The 18,431-nt window shown below is 45.5% G+C and overlaps 1 protein-coding gene across 2 annotated transcripts in view; it reads left to right on the top strand.

Annotated features, from left to right (window-relative positions):
• ADAMTS14 (ADAM metallopeptidase with thrombospondin type 1 motif 14) overlaps positions 1–18,431 on the top strand; it is a 622,677-nt gene that overhangs the window by 544,442 nt on the left and 59,804 nt on the right. For both annotated transcript variants that reach the window (XM_069610499.1, XM_069610498.1), the window contains exon 20: positions 13,041–13,170. In XM_069610499.1, the coding sequence (XP_069466600.1) occupies positions 13,041–13,170 (130 nt within the window). The remainder of the gene's footprint in view (positions 1–13,040; positions 13,171–18,431) is intronic.

Below are 18,431 nucleotides of genomic sequence, written 5' to 3'. Positions count from 1 at the left end.
GGGCCTGGGGGGGGGGGGGGGCAAAAAAGTATTTTCTTTCTGCCCTTTTTTCCGATATTCGCAGCTATAATAAACTACATATAACCATGGCTTTTTGGAGTTCATCTATAAAATGACTACATATAACAAGGTTATCGGTAGTACTGTACCCGCGGCTATAGGAAAAATGTTTTAAAAAAATTGGACTGGTCGTGCTTAGCTTAAAATTAAGGTAGCGGCTGGCAATCTCAGGCCATGTTGCCTAATAAATGTGAAAAGACTGCTTAGAGCAACATAGCCTGAGGGGGCAGGCACCTTCCCCATTTAGAAGCCATGCAAGGTCGCTCCCGGTAACTGCATGGATAGGAGGCTGTCCACAGTTCCGGATGCCATGTTTTTTTGTTTTAAATATCTCACAGCACTAAGAAAAAAACAGCATCCGCATTGTTATTTTTTTAAACCTGATAATGTCAGTCCTTGAAAGTATTGCAATTAGAGACCATCCTTTTGCCTTTTGCTGAATGGCATTCTGGTATTTGTAGTTTCCCAGTCAAGATGCAGGGAATAATGCCACAATTGTGGACTTTTTGCCTAACAGAGTTCAATAATGATTTATTTATTTGAGTGACAATATGGTGTATATATACTTTTCAAGTTATCTTTAGAAAGCAGAGTATTGTTGAAAGCCAGCCATGCGGGCGAGGAGGGGAAATGAGAAGGCAAGTAAGTCATGAGTATTTGCCCAAGATGTGACAAGAGAGTCTGTAATCCTGGCCACTGTTGCAGTTATTCTTCCCTGGTTGTGGGTCCTTTTCAGCGAGAAAGTAAAGGACACATGTGGGTGAAGAGCATCACTTTTTTTTGAGAGGGTGGACGCAACCCCTTGGGTTTTTTTTATTTGGCAAGCTTGCTCATGTATTTGGCTACCAGGACTTTACTCTGGTTGTCAAGTTCAAACGCTTACCCACAAGACCACAAGCACTTGTTTCGTATTGGAATTTTGTTTACCAGGGGCTATTTCATGATAGATTGCTGGGTTATAAAGGTGACCACCTTTTATACATTAGCGGCAGCATATTTATGGGAACATTTCCTCTCTCAGGTTCTTTTTCTGGTGTTCATTACATTTTTTTCTGCCGTCCAATTCTATTTTGCCTTGCTTACTTTCTTCTAAGAGGAAGGTCAAATGAACTACATTTGTATATTTCACTTGATTTTCGCCATAGGGCAAAAGTACCTGTGCATATGTTATGATTTTGTTTCCCTTTTTGGTGCTGACTACATGCTGTTAGTTGGGTTGTGCGATGTACCACAACAGTCACCAAGGGACCGGCCATATAACAAGGGGCTTGTAGCACGCTGCTTAACCAAAGTGTGTGGTCCATGGCAAATAATTTAATCTCACTGTGCATTGCCTAAAAACATTTTGAGTTCTCAAAGCCTGCAATCTTTTATACATAACAATACCACTGTCAAAACAGGTCAAAATTAGTTTGTGATTAATGAACGTCTTTGTGCAATGGTTTATACTATGTATATGATCATGGGCTTTGCAACAGAAGCGTGTAGAGTTAAGCTGGTCATGACTTCCCACATCTGCTGAATTTCAAGGGTATCGTTGGTTAAATTTGCGTAACTTAACTGCACCTCAACTAATTTGTATTTGTATTTGTTTTATTTGTATAGCGCAGACCAGGCCCAAAGGCAACCGGGCGCATATCTTGGTAAAACATTACATTACAGGTAGTGGAACATTACATTACAATAGTAGACATATCATCACAATAGTCCCAACAGGTTGTACACAGAGTATACAAATGACGATACAAATCAAGGCAACAAACAGAATGGAGCAGAACAGAGCTAGGTCCCAGATGGCCCATCCGAAAACAGAAGAGCGGTTGTAAGTGGGATGTTGCTAACCAAAGCTTGGCGTTGTGTTTGAATTGGTTAAAAGAAGGTAGCGTTCTGATCATGAGTGGTACAGTGTTCCAAAGCTTGGCTGCCAGGACAGGGAAGCTTGCGCCCCAGCAGAATGAAGCTTGAATCTAGGGATCGCAAGACCATGGGTTTGTGCAGATCTGAGTGCTCGTGCTGGAGTATATTGAGTGAATCGCGAGGCTAGGTATGAGGGGGCCTGGTGGTTAACACATTTGTATGTGAGGGCCAGTGCTTTCAGGGAGATCCTTTGGGCAACTGAGAGCCAATTGAGGTTCTTCCTGGTTTCTGAGATGTTAAGGGCTGCTCTAATGGCATTGTTTTGGGTCGTCTGAAGTTTGTTGAGATTATCCTGGTTAGTGCCTTGGTATAGTGCATTGCAGTAGTCCAATTTGGACATAACCAAGGTCCTGGCCAGGGTAATGCAATTCTGGGCAGTAAGGAATGGGCGACAGGCCGAGATCAATTTGCAGGTGTATGCAGACGCAGCGGCAACTGCATTGGTTTGTCTGGTGAGTGTCAAGGAGGCGTCCAGGTATATACCCAGAGTTTTGGTGTCTTTAGATACTTTAATCAGATTACCGTCAATGTTAAAGGAGCCGAACAGGGGACTCAGTTTGTTAAGTCTCTGTTGCGTGCCTAAGATGAGAAGCTCAGTCTTGTCATCATTGAGGCACAGTTCGTGCTGGGCCATCCAGGCTTGTATGACAAGGTAAATGTCATTAAGGGCTTTAGAGTCAGCAATGTAGTGACCAGTGATGGGTATGAGTATCTGGGTGTCATCAGCGTAATTCGTGTAGGTGAAACCCAGATAGTCAAGCACATCAAATAGAGGTTTGGTGAAGACATTGTAGAGGGTTGGGGTGACACAGGATCTTTGAGGGACTCCACAAGGGACTGGTGTGGGATCGGCCGATGCCGTAGGGGAGAAAACTCTCATGTGCCTGTTGTCAAGGAATGACCTAATACAGTTGGAAGCGTTGTCAGAGAAGTGGGCCGCTGACTTCAGGTGCCGGCAAAGTATTTGGTGATTGACCAAATCAAAGGCAGCTGATAGGTCCAGTAGTAGTAGAAGGGCCAGTTTACCGTTGTCTTTAAGGTCCTCAATTTGGGTTTTGAGATCAAGTAATGCTGTTTCAGTCCCGTGCTTAGGTCTGAAGCCAGATTGTCTTGAGCCAAGGAGGTTATTGGTCTCTAAGTAGTTCTGAATCTGCAGGTATGCTGCTCTGTCAAGTATTTTGAGTAGGAACGGTACGGTGGTAATCGGTCTGTAGTTAGTTGGTGTTTCAGGGTCTAGAGTTGTTTTTTTTAGGAGAGGGATAACCCAAGCGTCCTTTAAGTTGTTGGGTACCGTTCCAGTTAGGAATGAAGAGTTAATGAAGGTGGTTATAAAAGGAGCGAGGTCATGTGCTGCTTCCTTATTGATAGATGCTGGGCAGGGGTCACCTTGGCAGTTAGAGGGTTTTAAATTGCGAATGATGTTTTCGACCTCAAGGATGGTGAGTGGGGTGAAGCTAAAGGGGGTGTGAGTAAAGGAGGCCGTCAGAGTATTGGAGGGTTTAGTAGGGGGGTTGGTGAGTAAGGTAGTTTGTTTGGCATTCATTTTCGATTGCAAGGTGGTGATTTTGTTGAGGAGAGTGTTTTGAATGTTGTTACCATTTACTGTCTTTAATGCAGCTGTCAGGCGCAGGGGATGGGGATTCCAATTCTTTAAGGATTTTAAATAACTCCTTTGTGTTAGATTCCGCTTGTAAGATGCGTTGGTTGTAGGTCTCCTTTTTGGCTTGAAGAATCGCTTCCTTGTAATTGTGGGTGGTGAAGATGAGGCGATCTTTGTTAGAGTCACATGGGTGGCTCTTCCAGAGTGATTCAGCCTTACGTTTTTCTTTGCGTAAAGTTCTTAACTGCGGGGTGAACCAGGAGTTCAAGTGGGCTTGTTGTTTGGCTTTCCTTAATTTGAGCGGTGCTACATTGTCAATGGCTTTAAGCAGTGTTTGATTGAAGATATCTAGTAAGACTGTGGGGTCGTTATGTTGGGACACGCATTCATTCAAGATGGGAAGGATGAGAAGGAGGAGTTTATCCTTGGTGATGTCTTTTTTATTCCTTGTGGGAATGGCTGGAGCTATCGTGGGAGTAGTGAGAGGGTTGGTCGCTGGTAAGTGGAAGATGATGATGTGGTGGTCGGACCAGGCACAGGCGTGGTTGGAACTTATGGATGTGTTGCAATTAAGGTCAGTAATCCAATCGAGCGTCCTGCCCTTAATATGGGTAGGTTAATCAATGCGTTGCTGGAAGCCTAAATTAACTAATGTGGTAGCGACCTCAGAGGCCAAGTGATCCTTGGTGTCGAGAAGGCTCAAGTTAAGGTCACCTAGAAGCAATACCTGAGAGTTGGGTTTGGTATTGACGGTCAGGATGGCCGTGATCTCATCTATGAAGGAGCCATGTGGTCCAGGATGTCTATAGATAAGGTGGAGAGTAGCAGTGTTAGTTGGAGATAGGGTGAGTTTCACCGAGAGGGATTCTGCGGAACTGAGCTCAGTGTTGGGGATGATTCTGAGTGTAATGTTATTTCTGTGTATGAATGCAACTCCACCTCCTTTGGAAGTTGATTGACGGTCAGCTCTAATGATAGAGTAGCCATTGGGGATGGCGAGGGCAAGGAGTGGGCCAGAGGCTGCGTGTAACCAAGTTTCAGTAATGGCTATGAAATCGTGGTTTTGAGTGGTGATGAGGTCGGAGATGTCCAACGCGTGGGCCGTGATAGATCTAGCGTTGATGAGGGCACCCTTGAGTTCTTTGGTGGAAATGGTTCTGAGGGATGGTGGTAACTTCTGTGTAGTATTGATATTATGTGTGTGCTGAGTGCCAGAGGCACGAGGGGCACGAGGCAATCTGGATCCAAGTCTAAGATTCCTGACTTGGAGTGTGCACGGTTGATTGGGTGTAGGTTTGGTGGCGAAGTGTTGGAGCCATAGGGCAGGGTCATTGAGGTATGGGTTACTAATGGGCATTGTGGGAAAGTGTGGGGTGGAGTGACGAGGGTCGGTCTTGGTGGTGCTAAGAGTGGGGGGACAAAGCAATGTGGCAATGATGAACCCTACGATGGTAGCAAGAATAAGGTGGCTGACAGTTGGCAGTGGCCGCATATCGTGATCCAGGTGTCCTAACCGTCTGTGCGCTGAGGTGGGAGTGCACTGGAAGGTGCGTAGAGGGGTTCTGCGCTGGGCAGAGGTGGGATCAGCCAGGAAGTGGCAGTCCAGGTATAGTTTGCTGGGTAAGTACATGTGCAGAAATGCAGTCAATGGCTCAGGAAGTAGTAGTTCAGCTAATCTGGGTAGGTAGGTAGGTGCAAAGTACAGTCAATGACTCAAAGGCAGAGATTCAGCTAATCTGACTAGGTAGGTGCATGTGCTGACTAGGTAGGTACATGTGCAAAATGTAATCAATGACTCAAAGGCAGAGGTTCTGCTAGTCTGGCAAGGTAAGTACATGTGCAAAACGCAATCAATGACTCAAAGGCAGAGATTCAGCTAATCTGACTAGGTAGGTACATGTGCAAAATGCAATCAATGACTCAAAGGCAAAGGTTCTGCTAGTCTGGCAAGGTAAGTACATGTGCAAAATGCAATCAATGACACAAAGGCAGAGATTCAGCTAATCTGGCTAGGTAGGTTCATGTGCAAAATGCAATCAATGACTCAAAGGCAGAGATTCAGCTAATCTGACTAGGTAGGTACATGTGCTGACTAGGTAGGCACATGTACAAAATGCAATCAATGACACAAAGGCAGAGATTCAGCTAATCTGGCTAGGTAGGTACATGTGCAAAATGCAATCAATGACTCAAAGGCAGAGATTCAGCTAATCTGACTAGGTAGGTACATGTGCTGACTAGGTAGGTATATGTGCAAAATGCAATCAATGACTCAAAGGCAGAGATTCAGCTAATCTGGCTAGGTGAATGCAGCAAGTAGCAGGCAGTTGGATTAACGACAAGTGTTGTGCGGATACTGAGCAAGGAGGATGGTGTGCGTACATATGAGCATTTAGAGAAGACAGTGATTCATAATGATAATAAAGAAGGTGATACTCAATTGGTGAGTGCGCTCCCAAACAAAAAGAGGTGAGTGTCCTTTATAACCGGTCTGGGTGACAAAGGCGTCAGGCAGGGTGACTTACTGCTAGGTTAGTACAACAAAGAGTCTTACCGTGTTTCTTTATAAGCGAGCAAGTTCCGTACGTGTTCTGTGGACAGAAGTGTAGCAGCAGCCGGGAAAGCGTGTGATGAGGAGGTGCTGCGGAGCAGTGTCCAGCGCCGTAGCTGACCGGTGCGGACAGGGGCAGACAGGAGGGGCCTTTGGCTCACGGGCCTTAGGCTGCTAAGGGCCGGCTTCCGCCTCCGGTCCTCGTCACTGGAGAATATGCAAAAGTGGTTGCTAGGCAACCGAGGTGAACACTCTGAGTCCGTTCTTGGAGGCGGCCATCTTGCGGCAACGCAGCTCGTCAGATTTTCTTGCTGCTAGCGCCGGAATAATGTGGGGAAGGTGCGGGCACAGCGGTGCAGGCACTGTCGTGGTGGGGGCTTCTAGCACGAAGCTGGATGGCTCAATAAGGTTGGGCGGGCTGGCTGCTGTGCTTCGCTATCAGCTGCTCCTGCAGCCTGGTGCGACGCTGGCACACGGTGCTGCCTCAGGGAGGGTGTCGCAGGGCTCCTGCCCATGTGGATAGTGGGCTGAGGGGCAGACAGGCGGGGTCTTTGGCTCACGGGCCTTAGGCTGCTAAGGGCCGGCTTCCGCCTCCGGTCCTCGTCACTGGAGAATATGCAAAAGTGGTTGCTAGGCAACCGAGGTGAACGCTCTGAGTGCATTCTTGGTGGCGGCCATCTTGCAGCAACGCGGCTCGTCGAATTTTCTTGCTGCTAGCGCCGGATAATGTGGGGAAGGTGCGGGCACAGCGGTGCAGGCACTGTCGTGGTGGGGGCTTCTAGCACGAAGCTGGATGGCTCAATAAGGTCGGGCGGGTGGGCGGGCTGGCTGTTGTGCTTCGCTATCATCTGCTCCTGCAGCCTGGTGCGACGCCGGCACACGGTGCTGCCTCAGGGAGGGTGTCGCAGGACTCCTGCCCATGTGGATAGTGGGCTGAGGGGCAGACAGGAGGGGCCTTTGGCTCACGGGCCTTAGGCTAAGGGATTTTTCAGTGAATTTCAAGGGTTTTGTTATAGTTTTTTTTACAAGTCACTCGCCACAGCCTTTCACTGTGTCCACTGTACATGTTCCCCCAATATATTTCTTTTGGAACCACTAGGTGGTCATGGCCTTCATCCGTGGCCACTATACATGTCTTTTGGGCCCACTAGCCGGCCATGCCCTCTGTATATTTGAAAACACTACCCAGCCATTAGCCATGGGCATGGACTGTGTCCACTATCCATGTTACCCCAATATGTTTCTTTTGCACCCACTAGGTGGCCACAGCCGAAATCCCTGGATAGTGGTCCTGGCCTCCAGATGAACCCACTGTATATTTTAAAACGCTACCGGGCCACTAGCCACAGCCTTGGGTCATGTCCAGTGGCCATGGCCTTTGGCTGTGTCCACTGTACATGTTCCCCCAATATGTTTCATTTGGAGCCGCAATGTGGCCAGGGCCTTCAGCAGTGGCCACTCTACATATTGCTCCAATAGGTTTCCTAAATGGGGCCACTAGCCATGGTCTTCAGTCGTGGCCACACCACCAGGTTTCTTTTTGGCACACTAGCCATGGCCTTCGGCCATGTCCACATTTCATACTGCAACCCTTTACATGTTGCCCCAATAGGCTTTGTTGTGGCCCACTAGTCATGGCTTTTGGCCATGAGCAGTGGCTACGGCCTTCAGCTGTGCCCACTTTCCATATTGCACCATTTGGTTCCTTAAAGTAATCCAGTAGTCATATCCTTCGACCACACCCGTTACCCCCACCTCACTATAGCTCTAAAATTCCACTTTTTCTTTATTAATATAATTTTTGTAACTCTCTCTCTTTTTAAAAAAAAAGTTTTTCCCATAACCGTGGTTATATTGGCAATGTACTACATATAAACCTGGTTATCCGTAAATGCCTGCAAATAACAACATCTATCCATAAAAAGTGTGCAAAATCCCAAATTCTTCCCTGACCTTCCAGGCAGGCACCAGGCGCCCCCCCCTCCTCTTGTCATGCTCCCCTCACTCCCCTTAAGTTCAGGTCTCACTTGCTATGGCCTTCGGGTGTGGCCTCTGTGCGCATTGCATCAATATCTTTCTTTTGGGCCCACTAGCAATGGACACTGGACATGACAAAACCATTACCAAACACTCATTTCCCCCTGGCCACTAGATGTAGGCACTGCAGATGTTAAACCTTTTTTTCTAACTCCTTATACCCGCAATTATTTCACAGTAATAATTTCCAATAACAGAAATTCCTGCGGAAGCGGTTCGCCGATTCCCGCAAAAACTGGAAACAAATTGGTCAGAATTAAAAAGTCTTCCACGTCCTCACAGGCACTCAACGTGTGCCCCCCTTCTTTTTTCCAGTTCCCCTCAATTCTCTCAATTGCCTTTTACCCCCCTATCTCTCTTCCATTAACCCCTGTCACTCATCACTTCGTGTGAGGCAAATTATTTTCTGAGTGTGTCTTGCAGCATTGCTGCTGTAATCTAGTGATATTCCTGCAGTAATGCCGTGATAAACCAAATATTTTCTATCCGTAACTAGCTCCCCAACCCACCCCCAAATACACAACTTCACATGGTGTCTTCTTTCCCATTCCCAGCCTCTAGCCTGATGTGATTGCCATTGCTATTGCTATTGGCATTCATATAGCGCCTATGGCCAGGCCATCTAAACACTGTGGTTTAAAGCAATCAGTGTTCCCATAGAAGTGACTACATAAACAGAAGAGTTTTGAGTCTCTTTCCAAAGCCGAGAATGTAATTAGGACTCTGTCACGTCATGGGGTTAGTTAATTCCAAAGTTTGATGGCAGCCTTTTTCCTCATCCAGATAGCGTTTTCAGTTATTTCATTTGCGGCTTCTACCAATAATATTGTGGGAATCACTCATATCGAGCACAAAAAAGGGTGACTATTCATTTTCAAGTCTCTCAGCCTCTCTGCTGCAAAGCACCAAGGCTGATATATATAGGTCTTAAGAAACAGGGCGGGCATCCCAATGTCTCTGTTAAATTCTTAGAAACTACTGGAAGGATGTACCCCAAACCTGTCAAGGAAATTAAGTCAATGCTTTGTGCCCAAATTGTTTCTTATTTAGTCCAATTTCTAAATAACTTTTTTATTTTTTAACTGATCTCTCCCAATATTTCTGCTGGTTTCCTATGAAACTCAATACTCAACTTAACCACAGTTTCTTATTTGGTCCAAATCTGTCCAGTGTTTTTCACCCTAAGGCTGTTCAAAAACTGCACTTTTTGCCTATGGGAGAATTAATGCGAGTAGGCTGAAAATAGCATTTTTAAGTTTTCTTAATAACGTTTTCAATTTTTTACGAATTGTTCCCAAAATTTCTAGTTTGGGGAGGGGCCCTTGACAAACCTTTGGTTTATAAAATGTCATCCAAATCCATCCAGCAAGTCGAAAGGTATTAGCCTCTCTCAGCCTCTTTGCTGCAAAGCACCAAGACCAATATAAAGGTTTTAAGGCACAAGGGGCACCCTGTGCTCTGTCAAATATTTTAAAAACATTGGCTGGATTAACCCAAAACCACTCAAGGGAATTAGGTTAATGCTTTGTGCCCAAATGGTTTCTTATTTAGTCCAATTTCTAAATAACTTTTTTATTTTTTAACTGATCTCTCCAAATATTTCTTCTGGTTCCCTATGAAACTCAATACTCAACTATAGTGCGGCGACCGTCGCATATAATATTATATATATGTATCATTTAAAGAAAGAAAGGTTAAGCAGTATATCAGGGTACAAACGTAAATCCAAGGGGAATATTATAAAGATATAAATTGTAAAGTTTTATTTAAGGCATAAAAGGAAGCAACACATGCCACGTTTTGCCCCCTCACCAGCAGCCTTTTCACTTAAAAGACTAGTTCTATGTCATAGTTCCATATATTGAAGACCGGCGACAAAAAAGGTCGATTTATCTCGGTCGTTTTTGTGCAGCCCTTAATATGCCGAAAAATCACATTGCATGATCCACAAACCAGTCCCCCGCCTCGACCCCCCTCCCTCGCCCGCCCCTCTCACACTGGCAAGTTTTTCTGTCATTTGGAGGGGTTCACCCCCAGAGCCCTCCTTCACTCGCTCTCCACCCCCGTTCTACACCAAAAGCCTTTCACCCGTCCCACCTGTCACCACACACACTTACAGACACTCTAACATGCACACACGTACAGGTACCCCCTCCCCAAATCTTACACTCACACTCGGACACAGACACACATGCCCGACACACACACAACACTCCCAAAAACAACACACTTACCTGGGCCCCATCGACTTCCCTCTTCCGCCTCTGCCGTACCTGTCAGCCCCTGCACGTACTCGAGTGCATCACAGGGGCTGACAGTTTGATTTAGAAAGACGGCTCGGAGCAGTGGTCTTTCTAAATTGGTCTTTGAAGAAATCGATTTTTTAAAATCGATTTATTCACTTAGTACCAAAGACATTGTACAAAACACCCTTCTAATTAGTGCTTCTCTTTTTTTGTAACCGAGGCAAAACGTTAACCCCTCTGCAACACGTTAATGTGAAAGACTGCACCAACAATGTCTTTCATATTGGTCACTTTTTGTTGGCGATATTGGAAATCCCTATTTCTCAAGTTCAACTAGAGAGCTTAATGCCTAATATCTCAAATGTATGTTTTTGTCACAATCAATGCATAATGCAAATTAGTGTTTTATTGTAGACAAAGATACAGCATTTTACCCCTATGTTGTACATGGACAACAGTTAAAGTACAACACAAATAAAAGTCACTTAAAGGCACATGGGGTTAGCTGATTATCCATTTTTTTCATAAATAAAGACAGTATGATTTAAATGTAAAACCATTATTTAAGCTAGACAACAACTACTATGTATTGGGACTGCGGTTGGGTCTATGCTTCAATGTCTAGATGGCACCAAACATTAACAAGAATTAGAACAGCAGCTAACAAGAAATCTCCAGCAAAACCCCCCACAGCTAAGCATTACCAATCCACAGAGTAAATGGATTTCTTAAGAAAGACATTCCCCAACTCCAATGACTGTAAAATATTACTGTCACTGCTTGTTTCCATCCACACACTCTTGGCATAATGTCTCTGGTCTCTCACAAGTACCAGAGTACCTTAGAGTGGTGTTGCACTTTAAAGTACTAAATAAATACATATAAAAGGGAATAGAGAAACATATTGTGAGGAAAGATAGGAGCATCACCAATTGAAGTTATAACTCATTTTTTGAAATGAACAAGAGAAGGCTTGAGTCTAGACCATAGGAGGGGATGCCCTTTGCCAAGGAGACTTAAAGATCTGTGGATTTGTGTATGCCCGTGAGACCTGATTAAGGGACTCTTGTCAATGCAAATGGCAATGGCCGCACGGTTTCTATTTAGACCACACCACCACTGTCCCCTGGCTGGGTAATTCTCTACACCTATAACATATAACAGACTATAACTTCAGCGGCCTTTTGGAAAATCTGTTGCAGATTTGGATGCCTGCCTATACCTAAAGGGAGCAGGTTTGAACTAACAACACTGATCTTTGGCTCTCTTTCCATCTTTTTGGGTATGTGAAGGAGCCTGACATAAGACTATGAGCAAGTGATGTATTATGAGGATTATGATACGAATAGACCCATTTTACCTTACAATCTACGTAGCACCTGGTATTCAATGGTTGCAGCTAAGGTGGGGACTTGTGGGGGATGATGAATATTGGGGAGCACAAGGGACATCACCCTACATCACAGTCTTATGTAAAAATGCACAGGCGGAGGCACTTGGGCACAGCTTTGTTGAGGTCATCAGTAGTTCTCACCTAGGACAGTTTTGTCCTTATGTTTTATTTGTGGAAGAGTAGACAAATCTGTTTGAGATAACTAAGGTGGATATAAGTCGCCTTTGATGATGTATCGATTTGTGGCTGAAGTGAAATGTCCACATCAAACACCATGCACTCTATAAACAAAAGGCGTGGCTTGCCCTCATGATAAGCACTATTCAAATGACTGTATATTACTACCCAGCGAGGGACAATGAGCTTGTAACAAGCAAGCTTATTGGCCCTCGCCGAGTTGTTAACAGCCCGACAAAGCCTTTGTTGGGCCGCCCGCAGCCATGGAAGTGTTTACTTTTTTCTTCGTTTTTCAATGGCCGCCATGGAAAGGGAAAAGGGACTAATGTATAGTCCCTCCTCCCTGTTCTGTGGAGGCCTTTTCTTTCTTCTTTGTTTCAGTTGAGCAACGCCAAAGGCATCATGCAACTTTAAAAAAGTCACTATTAGTCTCCTGGTCTAACGGGCCGGGGTACTATTAGCAATAAACCGGGGGGTATTATCGCGTCAGGTAATGCCCCGTGCCTTCATGTAACTATGGGCACCGGGGCCTTACCTGATGCAGTAATGTCCCGCCAGCTCGGGGCTTATTGCTTAAATAGAACCCTTATCGAGAATGTATATGCACATGTCAAAATGTAATGGACAAAAAACTATGCAACTCCCAAGTTGTCCCTCATGTTATACAATTGACAAATGCTTAGAACAAATGCATGTTGAGTCAATTGTATTTGAATGCAGAATCAGAGAATTTGAGAATCAGCACTTGACTGTTCATATCAGTAATGTCCATAATGAATGCTGTTATTTTGTGTGTTGGCATCACTTACTTTTAAAGGTACTGACAATGGAAAAAACCATGAGCTACAATGCCAGCATTCCTTTGCTACACATGGTTCTATACAGTACTGACTTCCGCTCCGATGCGGGCTGGGTTAATCCATGGTGCACGGTTCTAGTGTGCGGTGCCGAGGCTCCTTGGAAACTTGTTGGCTGTTGATACTCTGTAATGCCTGCAGAATTATATTTCTAGTTCTATACTTGCAGTTTCCTTTAACCCTTTATTTCTGGTTGTCTCAGTGCTCCGCTAGTTGTGGTGAGGGCATCCAGCAGCGCCAGGTGGTGTGCAAGGCCAGCGATAACAGCATTGGGCAGTGTGACAACGAGAAGCCAGAGACCATTCAAGTCTGCAAAACCACATCCTGTCCAGGTACCAGAAACATACATTCTATTACTGAACATTGTGACCTTGGGGGAGGGGGGGAGACCCCCTTCCACCCTGTGCTGTTTTAGCATGTTTTTCCAGAATATGGTTTTGTGTCTCTTCTGACAGGTACATTAGCTTACAGTGGGATTGCTTTTGGCTCATGACTGCATACTGTTGTTGTTAGTTATTAAATCCAATAAATCATTTGCATGAAACCAAAAAAATAAGTCTTTGGAGAGGAACAAAACCAAATAGACAGGATATCTTTCCGACAAATCAAATATCTACATTGAAATAAGCAGATACTTTTCCCAAAGGGTGAAAAAGAGGACACCAAAATAAAACAAATTAACATTTCATAGAATATCTACCACAGATCGAAATGCTTGAGTTTCGACAAATCACTATATGATCTGTAACAAAATCCGCTGCATCTCTCTGCGGGCCTCCATTGGCGTGACCACGAAGGTACCCTGGGAATCCTCACTCAGTCCCTGTCTCTGGGCAGGGCACAGTCACATGGCACCAACAATGGACAGGGTACCTCATGAGTGTGCATATTCCACTCATTAATCTACCCATAGAAAGGGAGTGGCGTGAGGTTAACCAGGGAATCCCCGAGGGTGTCATTCAGTCAACACTCAAGGCTTCCACATTCATAGAGTTAAAGAGAGATAGGTGGGGTGAGTCGACACTGAGGGCATGGCTAGAGGGCTATAACCAGAGGGTATCACCCTCCGGGAGGTACTAGCCAACCTCTTGTCAAAACTGTAAATCATCCTCAGGATTGGGACACTCTAGCCAGTTTCTATACCAGCAACAGAAAGGGGAAGAGGGAACTATAAGAAAGGGAGGAGGAGTTGGTACAGGGGTTGGAGGAGTGCAGTGCAGGAGGCTGATCAGGAGAATGGGAGCAGTATTTGGAGCAGGAATTAAGGCAAGAGGTAACGGATAGGAACACTAGGATAAGGTTACAAGAGGAGTCAGGCCAGTTTGGTTTGAGAGCACCTGAGGATCAGAGGAGTGGAGTACAAGCTTGGGAGTAGGAGGCAAACTGGAATGGAATAACAAGAGGGAGAGCTAGAGCTGCTGACCACCCTCCTGCCCTACCATGCTGTCCAGGTGCACATAACCTTTGGCCCTAGCATGCCCACTCAATCCCTGCACCTGCAATTCAGAGGCTCCCATGGCGGTACCTCGAGGTGCCAAAACTAGAGATCCAAATTGAGGAGGAAAAGAGACCAGCAATTAGTAAGAACTAGGCAGGAAAGAAGAGAAGAAAGCAAGGGGAGACTTCCCGGTGTAAACCAAGGCTGCTCGGTACTATCCATAAATCCCAGGAGAAGGCATTTGCCAGACACCGGGATACGAGAGACTTACTGTAAAGATTTTTGTTTGTGTATGAGAAAAGATTGAACCAGGAAGGGAACCCCTTGCACATTCTAAGGCTGCAAGAAAGCCATTTTTGAAACTTTAGTTCATCCTGGCCCATCTTAATTAAAAATCACCGGACCTATTCTGCCATGCTTCCATTTCTCTTCATGTCATCCATGTTTATTGTTTTGCCTCAGCATTGCTATAGTTCCCATACAAAGCACTTTGAATTTAAGTTGTTCGTGTTGCTCGTTTTACTGATCTCTGTCATCAATGTGACAAAGTCTTATGGTTGAAGCAAAATTAGCAAATAGTAAATGTGAGTTGTGAAGGTATTAGCCATGCTCTCCATGCTGCACAGAAAAGCTCAAAATAGGGGTCAGTATGGGTCATGGGTGTTCGGCATATTTTGTTGCTTGTTTATTCTCTAGAATACAATTGGCCTCATTACAAGTTAACCGGTCTGGATATAACGTGCCGGTAAAACCGTACCAGCATCGTTTTCCGGACCGGCTAAGTACGAGTTCTGTGGCCGTGTGGTGTTACACCCGCCAGGTCTGACCTGGCGGGCGTAACGCCACCAGCCGCAGACGGACCCGGAAACTGCGGCACCATTAACACATGGTGCCGGTGTTTCCACTTCCCCATTCCCGTGGAGTCCAATCGGACTCCACGGAAATGGGGATTTAAAGAATGCTGGCTCCGGAATTACCGGATCACTGGGACTGTAATGCCCCGGTAATTCCGGCAAGTCCTGAGTCTGTAAAAACCCTCTGGATCTGGTGGCAGCCTGCCGGTTTTACTGCACGGCTACCTCCGGACTCGCAATGAGGGCCAATGAGTGGTAAATGAGTTGATTTTGGAATCTTTTGGTCTGTGAAAGCTACAAAAACATACATGAAAAAACATTGACTAAAATAAGAAATATGATCATAAAACACGTTTATAGCAGTGTTGTTTGTCACTCTCCACAATGATAATATCATATATGTGGCTAGACCCCCAGTTACCCCCAAACTTTGAGCAAATGCCTAGATGATGTTCCTAATTTACAAAAATTACTTTAGCTGACACTTATAATCATACCAGAAAACACTTCCCAAGAATAGAATACTCTTATGGGCTGTAATGTAATATATATTTTTGAACATGACTGTCTGTCCACTATTGAAATGGATGGGGAGAGGACTGCAAAGGGCTTTACAATGGGTATCTTTTCACAAGAGAACTAATGGTGTGGTTGAAAGTTGCTGAAGTGGCTCCATTGGTGGATAAAATCAAAACAAATGCTTATTTTGCTTGCTTTGAATTTGCTTAAGTTGCACCACTGGTAGATGAAATAAGAACGGGTGCTCACTTTGCTGAATGAACGACCATCGTTATTTTGCTTAACAAACTACCATAAGAAAACCTAAAAACTTGCTTTACAAACGATCATAATAAATGACACAACTGCGCGGGGAAAATTATTACAAGATGATCCGGAAAATTAGTCTTCTAGACACTCAAGAGGTACACATCCACACTGACAAATAAATCTGTGGTTCAATCATCAAGCCACCCAAGAGATGATCCACATTTGGAAAGTCATCTGATGCTCGGCAGCCAGGGCAGCAGAGACAGTTGGACAACGCCATCAAAGACATTAAACACAAGCAAGCAGTCAGGCAGCACTGAGACAGCACGGCAAACCAGAGCAGAGACGATCGAGACAAGAGGCAGTTGTCTAATACTCTGGGTAAAGAGGCAGCTAGAGCAGCAGTGGAAAACACAAGGTTTGGTTGCTTTGTAGTCTGGGCAACACCAGGTATATCTGCTTGTGTTTGATAAAGACTGATAATGTATAACTTATATTAAAATCATCTCATAGTAACATCTCGTTATCTATGTCAAAATGCATGTAGTTAATATCAACTAAAAATACAGATCATAATGTAATTCTCTATCAATCTGTCAAAACACTGCAATATCAAGTTACTGAGATACAATAAGATTTTCAATTTTTGACAATCAATACATTCAATTGCTGAACACGTATTGGCCAGCCTTTCAGAATAATCCCTTTGTCTCAGCCAATCAGGGACAAGAATTGAAAGGATAATCATTTTGTTTCCTAATGTCCTTTGTCAAATGGAAATTCCTCTGTCCCATGCTTCCCCTGTCCTCTCATCTGCTGCACCCCTCCTTCCCTGCTTGGTACCTCTTCCTCCAGATCTGCCCTCCTGCTCTGCCTTTCTCCATTACAGTCACCATCTTCCCCCGCACCGCAGCCATTGGTGGCACTGCAGCCCCTCTGTTGTCTTCTCCAACTCCCTTATGCTTAGTTTCCCCCAGTGTGCCTTCCACTCTTCTTTGACAACCCCTCTTCTGCGACTCTCTTCTTCCACACCAGTACCTTCCTGCATTGCCATAGCAAGACCATCCCTCTGAGAAGTCACAAATTGTTACGCTCACCTGGCTCCCACAGAGGCGTCGATCTGGACTGGCCTCTGAGATCTCCACCAATGTGACGCAAAGGGCCGAGATGACGGACTGGACTGGCCCACCTAGCTTCGTTTGCTTGGCCCGTAGGAATATTCTTTTGCAAGTGGAGAAAGGGAATTAACCACCGGTGGAGTTGAGCGTAAATCCCCCCACCCCGTTGTTCTCCCCACTGATCACCTTGGATGTCCCCTCTTATAGTCTCAACTGATGATTTGAAAAGATGAGCTCTCCATCCTGCATTGAGCGCAGGGGCGCGTAGATGACCAGTTGCTTCACTGGCTCGAAGGAATTGGTGAGTTCCAGGACAATATTGACTCCGATATTCCCGGCAAGACGCCGTAAGTATGTAGTTCGTAAGAGTTCAAATGCCTGACTTTCACTCTTGTCCGATTCCTTGCAGGTTGCAGCTTGACCTTACTAAAGAGTTCCTCGTGGCAACCGGTAATGTTCTGGTAAGGATTTGTATTATCCAACACAGTTCGATAAACTAATGTCCATATGTAACCTGTTGCTTTCTCCCTTATTCAGGCGCTGAGAGAAAGTATGAAGTCTCGGGGAATAATGCCTCCGGCGGTAAAATCAGGTAAGTCTTTTGCGGTGAGGAGGGTTCCCCTTGTTTCACCTTGCTGTCCTTTTGTTTCCCCTTAGGGGCCAGGGTTCGGCTAGGATGCAGTGGAAGCTGTGCCGACCCGTGAAGAAGAATAGTACCCCCGGTGGTAAAATCAGGTAAGTCTATGTGGGTATTCCTCTGTGTATTCTCTTGGCTCACCTTGCTGTTCTTGTCTTCTCCTTAGGTGCCGGAGTGTGGCGGGAACATGCAGAAGGATGCGGTGAAATGTGAAGATGCTGCGAAGGCCGGTGAGTTCAGCGCGGCGCTGCAGCAGGCGGGCGACGCGCATAAAATAACTTCTTTCTTCCAGCTCGAAGGCGCGATGAATCTGGAATTCAGGTAATGATCAAAAGTATTGCTCTTGTTCTAACCTTTTCTCCTTCTTTCTCCCTTTTTCTAGGAGCTCCAAACTCGAGGCGGGCGTGGCAGAAGACTGGATGCAGACTTGCAGGCACGGTGAGCGTTACGCTGCTGGATGCAGAATAACGCGAAGCGTGTGCTGCTCTTCGGGCGTGGTTTAAATAGCCTCCAAAGTAGTCCCAGGTAAGTATTCCTCCCCAGCCCCACCCGAGTAAAAAAATAGTCCCTAGGTAAAATAGTCCCTTCCAAGCCTCTTTTGGCTTGGAGCTCTTGCAGCATGGTCTGCATCAGGTAGGTTTGCAGCATGGTCTGCATTAGGTAAGTTTTAATCTATAAGCCTGGTGCCTATGGCGCTAGGACTGACTCTCCATATGAGCCTGGCGCCATTGGCGCCAGGACTACACCCAAATAGCCCCTAGCAGGGATTGTTGGGCTT

The sequence above is a fragment of the Ambystoma mexicanum genome, chromosome 8, assembly GCF_040938575.1.
Source record: "Ambystoma mexicanum isolate Mex_15411 chromosome 8, UKY_AmexF1_1, whole genome shotgun sequence".
Taxonomy (NCBI): domain Eukaryota; kingdom Metazoa; phylum Chordata; class Amphibia; order Caudata; family Ambystomatidae; genus Ambystoma; species Ambystoma mexicanum.
The sequence above is the reverse complement of the archived record's forward strand: the minus strand, read 5'-3'. Positions and strand labels throughout refer to the sequence as shown.